Genomic DNA, 18,192 nt, shown 5'->3' on the forward strand with positions numbered 1-18,192 from the left:
ATATATTTTTTTCTTTAAAAACCCAACAGATAGGAGAAGGCAGAAGTACCCAACTTTTCTGGGCACCAGGGACTAGTTCCACAGGAAGAGGTTTTTCCGCAGACCAGAGGGAGTTTGGTTTTGCACGCTGCCTGCATCCCACACTTATGGGAAGACAAATTGCCAAGTATGCAGATCATGATCACATAACTGTGGTGGTGGTGATGCAATGCTTTGCGACAACCATTTGTCCAGAATGATATAAGATCTCCTGCTCAAGCAGGGGGTAAGATGTCCAAGATCTTTCCACTCCTGTTGTTTTATGGTATTTTAACTGGAAATGCTTTTACGGGTTGGAAAGCACCTTTTCTGATGCCATTGCAATTCTTGACTATTATTAAATGAACAGTCACAAATTGGGGTCCACCTGTATTTCAAACAGAAAAATCTTACCTTTTTAAGAAAGGAAAGATAATTAGAAGAAGTAGATCTTTCATATCTTCTTATGTAATCAAATTTTGCCGCTTGTTTCAGACTACGATTGATGGGTGCTACTGCGGACGCTGCCAAAATGGCGTTGGCTAAGTTCAAGAGAGAAAATATTGCAGAATTAGAACGCAGTATATTTAAAATGTTTGAATGCAGAACCGAAGTATAAAATTTCATATGGGACTTTATATGGGGAACAGGAGAGGAAGAAGAACAATAGCACATTTTTTTTTTTAAAGGTCATTTGGTTGCTGAAGATTCAGCCCGTGTTTCCCCCCCAAGTATTTGGAGCTATTGATCAGGCCTGGTTCACTGCCTTCGCCTTTTTAATGGCACTGCTTGTGCTCTGTTTATCTCTCAGCTAAACCTAATTGGTTCACAGATGCCGAAGGCTAACTTTCCATTGGGAATATCCTTTTGAAGCCAGAGGTTGCATCATCTTGTCAACATGCAAAACCTTGTTTCAATAATCAATAGTTATACTGATTCAGGAATGGATGAATTCAAGGATGGAAAAGCAGGATGACTGACAAAATATACAAGTTTGTGACTTAGGTTTTTAATATAAAATAGTGGTGGGATGTTATGTCACCGTCTGCATATCTAACACAGATGGTGGGAAGGCTTCTTTAACTGCGTCTGAAGCAATTATTTAAATATGGTGGTTTTAGTTTGGTTCTCCAATACCTTTGATGCTGTTCATCCCCATTTCATGAAATCACATCTGCTACCTAAAGCAATTGTCTTATTTTGACCTGCATACAAAACTCTGCCAATACTTAAAACACATTGCAAAGTGTGGACAACAGAGGGTTTGCAGATCATGGAGTACCTAGCCTTACTTTTACAACCGTTAGAATGTGCTTCTGAAATTGGCAGTAAGACTGTGCTTTTTTTCCATTGGGGAATCAATTCATGCATTAAGCTGTTATGAAATATTTAGACTTCCCTTAAAAGCTATCCAGATCCCAAATGGATGAAACGGCAGCCCCATCTCTCTATGTGTGTCAGTCCTGCTAGATGGAACAGACCAAGAAATCAATTTCACATGACGGCTAAAACTACTCTTGCTTAGATTGGCTATAAGAACAGAATCTTCCAAATTGGTTGCACTGCCTATTTCTTCCTATAATTCAGTGAATTAGGGTGCCATCTGTCTAAACCAGGGGTTCCCAAACTTGGCAGCTTTAAGACTTGTAGACTTCAATTCCCAGAATTGCTGGCTGGAGAATTCTGGGAGTTGAAGTCCACAACTCTTAAAGTTGCCAAGTTTGGAGACCTCTGGTCTAAACTATTTCTCAATATTATCTGGATGTTCTGGACTTTTTTTTAAAAAAAAGCCCTTCTTGATGTTGTGATGGAGCTTGCATATTTCCCTCAAGGTCATCTTCTTTACTGTCTATAATGTGGCTCCAAACATTTTAGAAACGAATCCATTTCCCTTAATACCAAAGAACAAATTCCATTTTCTATATTCCACAGGATATAGCATTGATCTGTGAGTGGTTCAGTGGCCTAGAGGTGGAGCTCTTGCCTTACAATCAGGAGGCTGTGAGTTCAATCCTAGGTAGCGGCAAATATTTCTCTCTCTGGGCACAATGAGTATATATCAGCTGTGAACTCTGCATTGGTGACAGGAAGGGCATCCGGCCAGTAAACACTTAGCCCCATTCAGTTGCCCCAATTCCAGCCTGATGCAAGGGATTACAGGGTCATTAAAAGACAAAAAAAATAGCATTGATCTCTGCAATGATCTCCTCCCTTCTGGGACTTGGATAACATTTACTTAAAATAAGGTAGCTACTACTTCATGACATTTGTTCAGAAATGATAGTTACATGAAAACCTCTTTTCCTAGGGGACGCTTCTCAAATAGAAAGTGTAACATTGATTTATTGAAGCTTCATATAAAGAAAAAATTTAAGTCAATCTTCTAGGAATCTTAGAAGTACAGAATTGGAAAGGCCCTGAAGAAACCTCCAGCCCAGTCCTCTGCAGTGTTCAGAAAAAACAAGTAAACTATTTATGATAGGACACCTAATTATAGGAATACGTGTGCCTTTTGTCGATAGGCTTCAACGTAACACCAGTGTACATCTTAACATGCCTTTCTGAATCTGTTTCAGTTGTCCCTGTTTATCCTTCTCAGATGTTACAGTAATTTACCAAAATGGGCTACCAGTGATATCCTTGAGTCTTCCTTCTCGTCGTGAACGCTGCCAGTTTACACTTAAACCTCTCTCAGACTCCGTCGGCGTATTCTTACAACAACTCCAAGCAGAAGACCGGGGAATCGACCGAGTTGCAATTTATTCACCAGGTACTACTGAGAGTTGCTGGAGGAACCCAATGACCTCCTTCAGCTTTAGATTAGATCACTATTTCTCAACTTAAAAGATTTCTGGACTTCAGAATTCCCCAACCAGCATGGTCTTGATGGATTATTTACACTCAGAACTATCGATGTGGCTATATTTCACGCTTTCGTTGACTTTTTTTTTTTTTTTTGGTCATTGTTACATCATGCTAATACTATAGAGATTGGTGTTGTGTAAGATTAGCTGCTTCCTTTTTGGAGAAATAAAAATAGTATGTCACTTTTGGTCTACAGTTTGCTACAAACAAGCCAGAGTTCCAATGAAGAAAACGTTAAGTTGCCAAGTAGAAGTTAAATATATAATCGAAAAAGTCAACGTAAAGTATAAAATAGTAGACCTTAATTATATTGAACACATGCTCTCTGTATTGACCAAAGATTTGTCAGTGGATCAGGATAACAACAGAAGAAAAGTGGACAAAAGATATTAAAGCCATCTGCCCATTTGCCATTTCTTGCTTGTAATAGTATCTGTCAGTAAAAAAAAATATCTCTTCCCCTCAAGTCTGTTTCTGGTCTTAGGGCTCCACAGGGAGAAAAAGGAATTGAAATTGGAAAGTTGTTTGCAACTGAAAAAGGTAGGAAATAGGCGTCCTCCCACTTTTGTGCCCCTTTAACTCTCTACCCACTGATTTTGGTTGATGTTTTTACTCATGGTCCATTTTTCTCGTACACAGCTCTGCTTCCATCAGGCGGAATTACACAAAGAGTAGTTAAGTTTCTGAGATACAGGTAGCCCTCGACTTTACGGCCACGATTGGCACCAGCATGTCCGTTGTTAAGCAAGGTGGTGGTTAAGTGAATCAGGCCCCAAATTTATGACCTTTGTTGACACCGTTTGTTCAGCTAATTACTGCAGCTGTTAAGGGAATTGCATGGTCGCTAAGCTTCCTCCCGTTGACTTTGCTTGTTGGAAGTCACCTGGGAATGTTGCAGATGGCAAGTCATATTACCATGGGATGCTGCAACCATCGTAAATAAATAGATGCCAGTTGCCAAGCACCTGAATTTTGATCATGTGACTTTCGGGATACTGCAGGAGTCATAAGTGAAAGGACTGGCCATAAGTCATTTTTTTTTTCAGCGCTGTTGTAACTTTGAATAGTCTCCAAGTCAAGGTCTACCTGTATTTTGAGATTATAGATTGGAACCCTTAAAATATAGTTTCAGTTTGTTTCTCTGAGGTAGAATATACTAATTTGCAATAGAACACTGCTGAAATTTTAATAAGTCATATCTAGCTCTTAATACGTGTTTTCCCGTTTTCCTTTCAGATGGGACACGAATAGCAGCTTCCACAAGCATAGATCTCCTACTTCTTGACGAGTTCAAACTAGTAATTAATGACTTGAGTTACCACGTCCGTCCACCAAAGAGAGGTAACAGCTTCATGTACTTGGGATAGATTTTCAGAAAGTTATTTGCATGAAACTCCTCCATCTAATACTTTGAAAGATAATTTCATGTCTGTTTGGAAACTTGCATCTTCTCCAAATATACTATGGCTGGCCATCATGATATCCAGGCCAGTGGTGGTATGCTACCGGTCAGCCGAACTGGTAGTTTAAAAAAAAAAAAAACTTCCAATGATCAGCTGAGAGTAGGAAAAAAATCCTCCACAATCAGCTGAGAGGAGAAAGAAGAGAAAAGCGCAGGATTGGCCTTCCCATCTGCCCCCGCGCTTTTGTCTTCTTTATCCTCTCAGCTGATTGGCGCTGCAGGCCTCAGCTGGTGTGTAGAAAGCTGCGCATGCACGTTAGGTGCACACACATGCTCGATCACTGAACCAGTAGTGGAACAGGTAGGATCCCACCGCTGATCCAAGCTATTTCTCCAAGCTTTGAGAAATGGTCCTATATCCGGTTTCGTTGTATGTTCTCCTGAGTCTTGACTGACCTTTTTTTCCGATATGCATTCTTCTTCTTTTTTGTGCTGTAAAATGAGTTTTAGTTTTGAAAAGAGAAGCTGTTGCAAAATATCTTCAATCTGCTGGGGGTAGAAGAGGAAAGATTGTTTTGTAAAATCTGTCTGTTTTAAATGTGACTTTAATGCATGGCTTTTTGGGGACTTGACTCGTTTGGCTTTATGCCTTAATTCTTCTCCGTGCTCAAGTTGTTTCAAAGCATTGGGCTCCTGCATTTTTTTTCTATCCCTGTTGTGTGATCTTACAATCCTTTTGTCATTACAAAAGGGCTTGCTAATTCAAATTGGCCCGTGTGCTTGTTTCATTGATTTTATTTATTTATAAAGGGGATTTACATGGCCATCCATCAATAATACATAAATCCAGGCAACTGACAACAGTTCATAAACAGTGAAAAAAATAAAACCTCAAAATAATCTGAATTAAATAAAAATAATCAAAATACAGGTAGTCCTCAACTTATGACCACAAATTGGCTCAAAATTTCTATTGCTAAGTGAGAGAGCTGTTAAGTGACTTTTGCCCAATTTTACAACCTTTCTTGCCACAGTGAATCACTGTAGTTGCTAATTAGTAACATGATTGTAAAGGGAATCTAGCTTCTGCATTGATTTGGCTTGCCAGAAGGTCATAAAAGGTGATCACGTGACCCCAGGATATGGCAACCATCATAAATAGGAGCCAGTTGCCAAGCACCCGAATTTTGATAAGGTGACCATGGGGATGCTGCAATGGTCATTAAGTGTGAAAAATGGTCATAAGTCACTTTGTTCAGTGCCATTGTAAACTAAACCTTTTTTCGTTAAACAAAAGGCTGTAGGTGGAGGGCTACTTGTACAACACTCAGTGTTTTATAAAAACCTTGCAACTGAACCCCTCTATAGACTTAACTAATAACCTGGCCAGTGATTGGTGCAAGGGGTTGAGTCTTCGTAGCCTTTTGGTAGAATGGGTTGGGATGGGATGGGATGGGATGGGATGGAATAGAGTAGAGTAGAGTAGAATAGAATAGAATAGAATAGAATAGAATAGAATAGAATAGAATAGAATAGAATTCTTTATTGGCCAAGTGTGATTGGACACACAAGGAATTTGTCTTGTGCAAATGCTCTCAGTATACATAAAAGAAAAGGTACATTTGTCAAGAGTCAAGAATCATCAGGTACAACACTTAATGATAGTTATAGGGTACAATAAGCAATCAAATCATACTAGGAAACAGTCAATATAAATCGTAAGGATACAAGCGAGAAAGTTACAATCATACAGTCACAAGTGGGAGGGGATGGGTGATAAGGAGTGATTAATAGTAATAGTAGTGCAGACTTTGTAAATAGTTGGACAGTGTTGAGACCAAAATGATTGGGACCTTCTGTATTTAGGGGAGACTGTTCCATGTTATTTTTATCTTTAAAATGAACTATCATGGTCACATTTTCAGTAAAGGCAAAAGAGAAAAACAGGCTTGAAAGTGATTGTCATTTGTTATTTACGCAAAGATTTATCTTTTAACCAAAGTTAGATTTCATTATCCTCCCCGTCCCATTCGATCGTCTCTAATTTTTGGAGACCTCCTTACCCATTGTCTATAGAGGTTCTTAGTCATCCAGGTCATGGTTGTCCCAAAGGTGGTCTTTTTTTTCAAGAGGCAACTGGACTTTCTTGTTTTTCTTTGAAGAAGTTTTGTCTCTGAAGAAGCTTCTTGGATGAGAAGCAAAACCTCTTCAAAGAAAAACAAGAAAGTCCAGTTGCCTCTTGAAAAAAAACACCTTTGGGACTCATTACCATTGGAAGGGCTTAAAGAGATGTTTAGGGCTTCATAAATGAAGATACAATATCTATTTGGTAAAATGTGTGTAGTTAAGCATGAAAGCTCAAATAAATCGTCTTGCACTCTGGGGTATAAAAATGTAAATGAAGCTGTATTAGCCTGGATCAAAGTCCTGTCACTTTAGCTTTCTTGGGACTATTCAGATCAAATACATAGCTGGGAAAAAATCTACTTGTAAATACTTGAATATTTGCTCATTCAAACATTTCTTATGCTGGATGGTGGGTCCTGTCCCTTGTGTATTTAAACGCATCTTCTTATATTGTTGTTTTTCTTTCTGATATCAAAAGTTCTTGTAGGATTCAGATGGTGCAGAAGCTCTATGTTCACAGTTCAGTAGAATACTGCATCTAGTAGAAGTCCTTCTTTTCTTTTTCCAGACTTAAACTTCTCACAAGAATGAGGTCACCAGATGATCCTCAGACATGGCCCTTCTCTGCATTATAACTTGTTTTAAGTTCTACTTTTATTATTACATGAAACAAGACCATGCTTTCATACATTATCTGTTTTATGTTTATTTTGTTTTGGAAATGGATGAAAGTCATCTTCCTTTATATACAGTATATACATGCAAATAAAATAAAATAAAATATCTACCTGTTGTTTACCAATTGAGTCCAAAAGCCACTTAATGTTAAATACTAAACACTTAGTTTGAATTATTTGCTGTAGAATGGACTTTTAGTTTAATAAATAAAAAATAAAGGCAACATTAAAAGTTTGTCCCAATTGTCACATTTTAGATACTGAATTTTAAACAGAATTTTAGGCTTTCCTATTTCTGTAATATGCCAATCCAGCCTAGAAGAGTTTTATCAGTTTTAATTTTGGGAGAGGCCAGCATAAGCCAAACCTATATTAGAACAATGTTTGTTTAAAAACTTGATAGAACATGAGTTGCCATACCATGGATCGAGTAATCCAGTTCATTCCATCCTCTGTTTTATTTGGTTTTGTAAATTTCAGTCCTTCAGTAGGACATTCTTCACAGTACCATCACATTGTGAAAAAAAAGGATATTAAAAGATCTGTGTTCTTCTTCAGATCTCTTAAGCCATGAAGATGCCACCACGTTGAATGATGTGAAGACTTTGATTCAGCAGCTCTATACTACACTGTGCATTGAAGAACACCAACTGAATAAGGAGAAGGAATTGATTGGGAGGTTAGAAGACCTCAAGCAGCAATTGGCACCCATGGAAAAAGTGAGATTTCTTTCAGTAGGATTGACAGCAGAACAAAGAACCTGTATATTACATTAATGTTTTTAGACAACTCTTTTTGTCAAGGGTTTTTTCATATGTAAAAAAAAATTCATATGTAAATTTATTTCTTGGACTAATTTTAAGTCGCCAATGAATATCTATTACTATATGTATTGTAATAATTTATTTAAAAATCATATAAAGGGAAAATAGACACCCAAAAAGGTATTCTGATCTGCATCCAGCCACCCAGGCAATGTTTACAAGTGATTTCCTTGTCAGATATTCTTGAGCTAACTCTTCAGACTGCAAAATATTGAGACTTATCTATTAATACATGGGTCTAGGTCTGAGCATTTCTATTTAAAAACTGGTAAAGGGAGGGAGGAAGAACATGAGTTACTATGAAGCACTGTTTCCCAGTTAATTGAATCATGCTGTCAGGATTCTAGGAGTTACCCCAATTAAATCATGAGTCTTGAGCCTTTCCAAAACTTCAAAGGATTTATTGGGAGTTAGCATGTCTGGTATTGCCTGGGTGTAGCCGACTCCGAGACATGGTTAGTTGGTCCACAGCTAAGTATAAGATTCCCAAATACTGTTCACAAATACATGGACTCCTCTTGCATCTGTATTGGCTTTGATCGTCAATCTTTATCACAATTCTTTTCAACCTCGGCAACTTTTAAGATGGTGGACTTCAACTCCCAGAACTGTCCAGGAAGTTCTGGGAGTTGAAATCCACCCATCTTATAGTTGCCAAGGTTGAAAAACACTACAAGGAATTATTTTAATATCTGTTTAGTCCTCAGAATCTGAAAACTTTGTTTTTATAATTGTGTTAAATCACAGTTTGTGGTGTTGGATTAAACAAGATTGGTGCACAAGAGTGATATAAATGCACCATGGAAAGGGAATAAGAAATTGGGATTGGCTGTTCTTTCAAATAAATGAAAAAAGCTCAGGGCATGTAGAAATGCCAAATCCAAACCAAGAACAAATAGTGGGTTAGCCTTCTATTTGTAATTAGTAGCCAGAATCTTTTGGCTGATTCCTTTTACTACAAATAAGAAAAGAATACTAGTTCCTATTGGGAGACTCATCCAAGATGGATTATAATGAGGGAGAAATTCTGTTCCACTATTGGAGAAGAGGCTCCAGTTCTGGAATTCTGGGAGTTGAAGTCCATACATCTTAACATTACAAAGACTGAGAGACCCTTGTCTAGTCAGACATCCGTATGTTGGACAGGGGACGAAATGAAGGATTTAGTGATATTTTTTCCATAACAGAGACCGAAAGTAAACATGATGTGGACATACACTCTTCTTGGGTTTATCTGTAAGCCTTCCCTTCTTTCTGTAAAATTTGGAAGAGAGGCCACCTTACTTCAAACTATTTTATTTTAAAATGAGTAGGTCCGCCCATCTTAAAGTTGTTAAGGTTAAGGGAACCCTGGACTAGACAACATGCTTGGGTTATGTTTCAGCTTGTGTTAAAGGCTACTGCTCAATACTGTACTAGCCCTGGACAATTTTCTTTTGCAGATCAGGATGGAAATTTGCAGAAAAGCAGAGAAGAGGACAACCTGGCTACTGTGGGGTGGGCTGGCTTACATGGCAACCCAGTTTGGAATCTTGGCTCGGCTCACCTGGTGGGAATATTCTTGGGACATTATGGAGCCAGTCACCTATTTCATCACATATGGCAGCGCTATGGCAATGTATGCATACTTCGTAGTAACGCGTCAGGTAAGATGGGCTTTGCATTAAAATGGTGATTTCTTTGGGAAAAGGAAGTTGCATAGTTCAGTGCAATAACACATGGAGTGTTAATACCACTTTATAATGCCTTAGAAAGACCACACTTGGAATACTGCATCCAGTTTTGGTTGCCATGATATAAAAAAGATGTTGAGACTCTAGAAAGAGTGCAGAGAAGAGCAACAATGATGGTTAGGGGACTGGAGGCTAAAACATGTAAGGAACGGTTGCTGGAATTGGGTATGTCTAGTCTTATGAAAAGAAGGACTAGGGGTGACATGATAGCAGTGTTCCAATATCTCAGGGGCTGCCACAAAGAAGAGGGGGTCAAACACTGAGGGCAGGACAAGAAGCAATGGATGGCAACTAATCAAAGAGAGAAGCAACCTAGAAATTTCCCAACAGTTAGAACAATTAATCGGTGGAGCAGCTTGCCTCCAGAAGTTGTAAATGCTCCAATACTGGAAGTTTTTAAGAAGAGATTGGATAACCATTAGTCTGAAGTGGTGTAGGGTTTCCTGCCTAAGCAGGGGGTTGGACTAGAAGACCTCCAAGGTCCCTTCCAACTCTGTTATTCTATTCTAATTTATGTCAAGCCTGGGCAACATGACGTAGATTGACTTTGGCAGAGAGATACGCACTGTGGAACTGATATGATTCGTTTTGCCAAGAAAAGCCTGAAGGACAATGGCAACTGACTTCCAAAAGTCAAATACACAGCTTCAGAGGTCCGCCTTCCAGTTTTAGGCTGAAAAAGCTGCCTGCTCAGAAAATATTTGGGCAAAAGGGTAAGAGGAGCTGTTTTTCATCCTTCTGTCTTGAAGAGGTTTGAAGTGATGCTTCCAAGTTAAATTGCAACTCCTCCTCAAAATATCCTCCTTCAAAATTTGCTGGAAAAGACTCCTCTTCCACTTAAGGGGAGCATGATCTCAGAAAGTTAGCCCTGCAGAACAAAACCCAGAGAGGCTGCCACACAGGAAAAAATGCAAATAATCTGGTTGTTTCACCCTTTGAAGTGGGCAGATGGGGAAAAAACGTTTTGTTCCATAAAATAGTTATGAAAGGGTGCACCCTTCTAATCTTTGTGAGAGAAAAGAATCGCTCAAAGCATTGCATAATTCTAATATGTACACATGTGTGAATTGGTTTTTAAGCTTCTAATTTTGGATTTTAGCTAATTTTTTCTGGCAGTCACCTGTATTCCCTTTGAGACTTCTGTATGGCTTTCATATTATTGCACAGAAGTTCAAAAACTCCTTTAATAGGTAAAGAATACACTGAAGCTAAAGGATGAATGTATGGGGGTGTCCTCAGCTTATTACATGCCACTTTCAGACTTTTGTCTAAATTTGTAGGTTCATTTATGTTATCTTTTAAAAATGTAGGGCAGGAACCATGTTCTCTGAGACATTACAGGGATATATTTATATTTGCATTTTTTATCTTAATCACAGTAGCATGCACATTAATGGAAAGGATGCCTACCCTGCTACTACTAGGAGTGTCCCACTGATCATTGGTTTCCTGCTGCTAAGTGAATCAGAAAGTCCTATACAATAGCAATAGCACTTAGACCAGGGGCCTTCAAACTTGACAACTTAAAGACTTGTGGGCTTCAGCTCCCAGAATTCCTCCTCCAGTCATGTTAGTTCAGGAATTCTAGGAGTTGAAGTTCACAAGTCTTAAACTTGCCAAGTTTGAAGAGCCTTGACTTAGACTTACATACTGCTTCACAGTGCTTTCCAGCCCTCTCTAAGCGGTTTATGGAGTCAGCCTATTACCCCCAACAGTCTGGGTCCTCGTTTTACCAACCTCAGTAGGATGGAAGGTTGAGTCAACCTTGAGCCACTAAGAATTGAACTCCTGGCTGTCAGCAGAATTAGCCTGCAGTACTGCATTCTAACCACTGCGCCACCACTATCAGAATGGTATGCTGGTAATCCTCGACTTACGACCAAAATTTCCATTGCTAAGACAAGGCAGTTGTTAAGTGAGTTTTGCTCCATTTTACAACCTTTCTTGCCACAATTATTATGTTGAATCAGTGCAGTTGTTAAATGGGGTTTAAAGTGAACCTGGCTTCCCCATTGACTCTCCTTGTCAGAAGGTCACCAAAGGAAATCACATGACCTTGAGACCCTGCAACCGTCATCAATATAAGCCAGTTGCCCAGTGTCTGAATTTGGATCCCATGACAACGGGGATGCCACAACAGTTTTTAAGTGTGAAAAAAAATAATCATAAATCCATTTTTTAGTGCCATTTTTAATCGGTCACTAAATAAATGGTTCGAGCACTATCTGTATACAGTCCACTGATCAGAGCTGAAGAAGCTTCTTGGATGATAAGTGAAACATCTTCAAAAAAAAAAAACAAGTTGTCTCCTGAAAAAGCACTTTTGGGACACATGCAGCATAATGACTCTGTAATGCCGTAAACTCTCTTCTCTTGGAGCTTATGGGTAGTTGGGCTCCTATATGCCATTCTTCTAGACACCCCTTCCATCAAGATCTGAGTGCCGGAGACAGAACGACTTTGAAAGCTAATGGAAAGCTTGCTTCTTTCTTCCCCATTTTGGCACAATTCAGGATTGCTGAATATGAAGATATGCAAAATAGCATATGGAGCCTACGTGCCTGTTTGGCATTTAAGACCAAAATCATTGGCCGTTAATGGAGTAGCAAGTGGTGGTAATATACTAAATATCAAATAACCATATTGTTCTAGTTCCTGTCCCTTGTCCACAATAACTTACTCTGCATTATTGCACCCAAGCAGAGTTTCATATACTGCCTGCTGTTCTCCAACAAGCTAGTTAATCATTTGTTTATTTATTATAGTAATTTGTAATATATCACTCAAACTCTAAGTGGCTTAAATCACTCAACCACTGTGGAACAAAACTAAAATTAAATTGACTAAGCTGTCAAGAACTGCTTTCGGTGGCATATTTGAAATGACACAGTGTCCGTTACATTGCTCAATTCCTGTAAGTAAGATATATCAAAAAACCTTAATATAGTATCACTGTTCAGTTGATAATCAGATCATCATGTGGCATATACTGTAGTTTGTTCGTATTCCATGTTAAATGAATGCAGATACAAATTAGCCCAGAGTTGAGTTTCTTGTCCTTTCAAATTGGTTATTGATATACAAGTGTTTGCGTCTTAAGGTTTTAATTAATTTATTCTTTCATTCAATAGGAATATGTATATCCAGATGCTAGAGACAGGCAGTACTTACTATTTTTCCATAAAGGAGCCAAAAAGACACGTTTTGATCTAGAAAAATACAATCAACTCAAGGATGCTATTGCTCAGGTAATAAAAATAAATCCTTGGAGGAAATTGGGGGAAAATAGGAAATTGTCCTGTTATTAGTTCTTGAAAATTCAGTAATTCTTTGATCTGCTTTCCTCATGTTTCTCTCATTTGTATTCCAAAAGACACTGTTATTTACAGCTGATTTTATAACAGTATAGATTTCAACCCAGAAGAAAGTTGAAATAGCTGATTAAACCTGCAGCACATTAGAAAGATAAAGCACTACAGGTAGTTCTTGACTTATGACCACAATTGGGACTGGAACTTCCATCATTAAATGATGCAGTTATTAAGTAAGTTACGTCCAATTTGACAACTTTCATTATGGTCATTAAGCAAATCACATGGATGTTAAGCGAATCTGGATTCCCCTACTGATTTTGCTTGTTGGATAACTCCCCCCACTCCAAAAGGGTTGTAAATGGAGATCATGTGACTTCATAATTGTGATTCATTTATTTATTTTATCACATGACTCCCAGGATGCTGCATTGGCTATAAGTCACCTTTTCAGCGTTGTCATAACTTTGAATGGTTGTTAAAGGAATGCTCATAAAACAAGCACTATCTCTAGTGTGTTTTCCAATGTAAAATAAGCAAACATGCATTCAGAAATGTATGTTTTTGCCTGTGTATCTGAGGTCTGTTTCTTCAGGCAATTGATTATGTCTAATAATAGCAACTAAATTCCATATATTTTGTCTACCATATGAGTCAGTGTTTCTAAGGCAATAGAATATGGAGATCAAATATATAGAACAGCAATAGATAGATAGATAGATAGATAGATAGATAGATAGATAGATAGATAGATAGATAGATAGATAGATAGATAGAAAGATAGATAGATAGATAGATAGATAGATAGATAGATAGATAGATAGATAGATAGATAGAGATATATAGATATATATGTGTTATATGAAGAAAGAAGGAAAAGGAGTAGATGAAAAATTTGCAAGAGAAAAAAGTCTGTCCTTAGAGCCTCCTCATCTCTTAGAAATAATTGCTCAAAGTTGTTTTCAATGGATGGAAGCTGATTTTTAGGATTACCAACTAGCCATTATTTTACCAATCCAATGACTAAAATAGCTGCATTCCATGACTGATCTGTATTACAATGCATTACATGATTGGTCCGTATTAAATTTCAAAACTGAGCCGATATGGGTTCAGTTTCATCAGGTCCACCATGGTTTGTCTCTACTGAATATTTCCTTACGTAATTCACTAGTTTATTTGAAACTGGTAATGGCCATTCCTTCCTGTTGGAAATGCTAATCTTACTGCCTCTGGCATTATCTCAGCTTCTGGAGAATGTTACAGACTTCGTTGATATGAAAAGTTAAGCATTCATTGGAATGGGATCTACAGGCAGTACCAGCTCACAACCTTCACTGAGCCCAAAATTTCCATTGTTAAGCAAGACAGTTGAGTTTTGCACCATTTTATGACCTCCCTTGCTACAGTTGTTCAGTGGATCACTGAAGCTATTAAGTCAGTAACAGAGTTGTTAAGTGAATCTGGCTTCCCCATTGATGTTGCTTGTCAGAAAGTCGCAAAAACCTATCACATGACCCCGGGACACTGCTCTCGTCATAAATACAGGGCTGTTGCCAAACGTCAGAATTTTGATCACGTGACTCTGGGGATGCTGCAAGTTACTGTAGAAAACAGTCATAAATCACCTTTTTTCCAGTGCACATACAGTCTAACATGGTTTCAACGCTTATGTTCACCTCATGAGAAAGTCCTGGTTTTTTTTATGATGACCATTTGTGAATGTGGATATGTCGACTTGGAATGAGATTACCTGTAATGCAGCTACCCCCAACTTTTTCAATTTCAGGAACCAGTTATGAGGAGAGCAATTTTTCCTCGGATAGGGAGAACGTGGTTTCATGTGCTGCCAGCATCCCACATGGGTGTGGATGAGGCTTCTGTCGCTTGCGTGGCCTACTTCGTGGCAGACTGCGAACCGCTGCTTGGTCCACAGTCCAGGAATTGGGGACCCCTGCTGTAATGCCATACTAGAGCAGGGGTCTTCAAACTTGTCAGCTTTAAGACTTGTGGACTTCAACTCCCAGAATTCCTCTTCCAGTCATGTTAGCCTAGAAATTCTGGGAGTTGAAGTCCACAGGTCTTAAACTTGCCAAGTTTGAAGACCCTTGCACTAGAGTATGATGGAGAGAAATGTGTTACTTATACCTGCATTTTATTGATTTTTAGGCAGAATTGGACCTTAAGAGACTTCGCGATCCCTTACAGGTGCATTTACCTGTCCAACAAATCAACGATAAAGACTGATCGTCAGAGGAACCTCTGTATCTTGACAGAAGTGGCAGATCTTTTCAAGCTCTTGCCTCTTTCATTAGAAAGCACTTCAGGTGGAAGCTGGAAGGCCTTCTTGGGGTGAAGGGTTTTTAAATCATTAAAACAGAGACCTTGGCTTGGGGAGGGGGTAATGTGTTCAGTCAAAAAATAATAATAATAATAATAATAATCAGGCACTGTGGAATGCTAAGTCTTTTCAAAGGGCTTAAAGATTGTCTCATTCAAACGTTTTTTCTTTTGGATGAAAATATATATATTATAAAGGTGGGCATTTCATGAAGAAATCGTATTGGGGACATATTTTTCCAGCTTTGCAGTGTCTGTCTCTTGAATAAGCAACAGCAGCCTGCTCAGCATTTTTTTTAAAATCTTTCAAACTATTGCACAATAATAGTGCACTAAACAAAAGAAGGAAACAATCAAGCCATTTTAAGACACCAGGATTGGTGATCCAGATTTGAAGTATCTCCATTAATATGCTACCCAAGATTGGACCCAAGTGTCTCTCTCTCTCTTTTTTTTTTTTGGTTCTCTTTTTTTTTTGTAAGAGCAATGCAGAATTTCTTTTTACTTCACAAAAAACAAAACAAAACAAAAACCTACCTAAAACATTTTCCTTCCTTACTGTCAAACAAAACTGTCTCCTATACAGAAAGATTATTGATGTTATCAGTTTTATCCGGATCACAGACTGAATAATGCTCGTTGTGAACATTTGAACATGGAAGCATCCCCACATATCTTCTTCAGCTTCACTGCCCTGATCAACTTTTACACATAAATGGTGATGTTGCATGAGAAAAAAACTGTTCATATACAGTCTTAAGGGAGGAATGTTTTTTCCCCCTACTCTTTCTCCCTCCAAATAGGGTAGTCATCCGAATTAAAGCAAATCAAAAGAGTTTGGGCCTATGGTAATGCATATATGTATGAGGTAATTTGGCTTGAGATCATGACGCTTGATGAAGTCCCTTTGAAAGAGGGTTGATTAAATATTACGTTTGCCTAGCAGAATAAAATATGTCTTGATAAGCAAAAGACTACAGTTGCACTTTGATCCACAATCCCCACCCCCCTCTTCTTTAAGTAGCTTTAAAAGTACGGGCCGGTGCTGAAGGGTCAGGGTTTCTGCACAGTAGCAGATGTAGTCCCTCGTGGGAGAAAGGCATTGACCTTCCTTCCCCCCCCCCCCACCGGAAGCCCAATAATCTTGTCTGAGGAGAACGTACAACTTGTGCTAAACGGAATCCATGGCCGCCTTCGTTGTCCTGTTTGATAGATCCTGGGAAGGCAGGATAAGAGATGGAAGAAGGTCTCTAACGCTCCTTCTCGCAAAGCTTGGGATTTCCCTTCAGCTCACTCCTTTTCACTGTGTCAAGGCAAGAGGCTCCCGCTTTCGGAGGAACCGTGTTTTAAAGTGTAAAATAAATATAAACCAGTCGCCAGGTGCCTTGCCAGACGGGATGGTCTCTCCTCCCTCGCCCTCAATGGCATGTTGAGCTGAATGGATGCATGTTCCAAGGTGTTTCCCTCTTCCTACTTCTTTCCCGTCTTTCTCCTTTCAATTATAATTGTGGCAATTTTTTTTTTAAATTTTAGAAAAAAAAAAAGTTAAATTATCTGTTCATCCTCTTTGTATGCAGCGTTTTAAAAAGGAAGAACGCAAACAGTCCTGTAGCAGAATTCTCTTGTGTGTGTTTGGGGTGAGGGAGGGGGCATGGAGAAAAGACCTTAAAAAGAACAATAAAATAAAATAATGAACATGTGTACAATCCTGTATCATTTATTAAATATGTATAAAAGAGAAATGTACTTCTGGAACAATAAATAATTATTCTGTTTTTGAACTGTTGTCTTGAAATTGTGTCGTGCCCAATTCAACAGAGGGTCAAGGAATGTGTGAATTTGGGTGTAGCAAACCTCCATCCATTCTGCCTATAAACAACATTTCTTAAGCTCTTGGTGTGTCTCCATGCCTCTATTCTTGTGTTACAAAAATGCAGCACAAAAATACTTCAGTATAGAAAATTAATCCCATAAATCATGGCATATCATTTTATTTACAGACTTTTATGATCTGTTTTATCTACATTGCAGGTAGTTCTATAATGGATTTGCTTCATCTTTCTCTCTCCACCCCCCCGCCTCCTGGTTATTTAAGTATCTTTAGAAGTCATTCATATATACATGATATCTCTTTTAAGTTCTCTAAAGTAAGCACTTGTCATTAGGGATGCCACACCCTTGGCACACAGTTTTATTATCTAGCCAATTGTCAATCGAAGGGAAAAATCAAAGTCTTGGACATGGTGCCAATGACATAAAGAAGCAGGCAGGCAAATTTATGGGATGGAGACATCAACAAATTATATTCCAATACTTTCTCAATTACATTATTGCAAAATGAATTGCTAGTCAAGGGGCTGCATAACAAAAGCATAGGATTGAGGGAAAATGAAACAAAGCTGTATATCTTGTTGCTACATAAAGAATGATGTACCAAGGAAGAAGAACGTTACCCTAGAGTTATCCATAATACCACACTCTCTGCATGAGCAATTTTTAAATGCCTTTTTTTTTTAGTTGATACCACTTTCATATACAACGTGTGATCGTATAGCATCTGCAGGCACTGGGGCAAAAGTGAGAGCATGAGATGAATACTGCATCCAGTTTTGGTCGCCACGATATAAAAAAGATGTTGAGACTCTAGAAAGAACGCAGAGAAGAGCAACAAAGATGATTAGCGGACTAAGGGCTGAAACGTACGAAGAACGGTTGCAGGAATTCGGTATGTCTTAGTCCAGGGGTGGGATTCTACCAGTTCACACCTATTCGCTAGAACTGGTTGTTAACATTCTAAGCAGTTTGGACAACCGGTTGTTAGAATAAATTACTGGCCTAATCCTGTAAGGAAGGCAGGAAGGAAACATTCTGGTGTTGCTTACAGAGACTGACTCT

At 38.6% G+C, this 18,192-nt stretch overlaps 1 protein-coding gene across 1 annotated transcript in view; it reads left to right on the plus strand.

The window, feature by feature from the left end:
• Positions 1-17,078, plus strand: part of MCU (mitochondrial calcium uniporter) — a 118,306-nt gene extending 101,228 nt beyond the window's left edge. The window contains exons 3-8 of the mRNA XM_087932344.1: positions 2,618-2,788; positions 4,120-4,224; positions 7,648-7,808; positions 9,356-9,559; positions 12,778-12,894; positions 15,127-17,078. Coding sequence (XP_087788470.1) covers positions 2,618-2,788; positions 4,120-4,224; positions 7,648-7,808; positions 9,356-9,559; positions 12,778-12,894; positions 15,127-15,204 — 836 coding nt within the window. The 3' untranslated portion in view covers positions 15,205-17,078. The remainder of the gene's footprint in view (positions 1-2,617; positions 2,789-4,119; positions 4,225-7,647; positions 7,809-9,355; positions 9,560-12,777; positions 12,895-15,126) is intronic.
• The last annotated feature ends 1,114 nt before the right edge of the window (positions 17,079-18,192 follow it).

Source organism: Pseudonaja textilis, chromosome 4 (genome assembly GCF_049901715.1).
Source record: "Pseudonaja textilis isolate UNSWEBS1 chromosome 4, rPseTex1.2, whole genome shotgun sequence".
Lineage (NCBI taxonomy): Eukaryota > Metazoa > Chordata > Lepidosauria > Squamata > Elapidae > Pseudonaja > Pseudonaja textilis.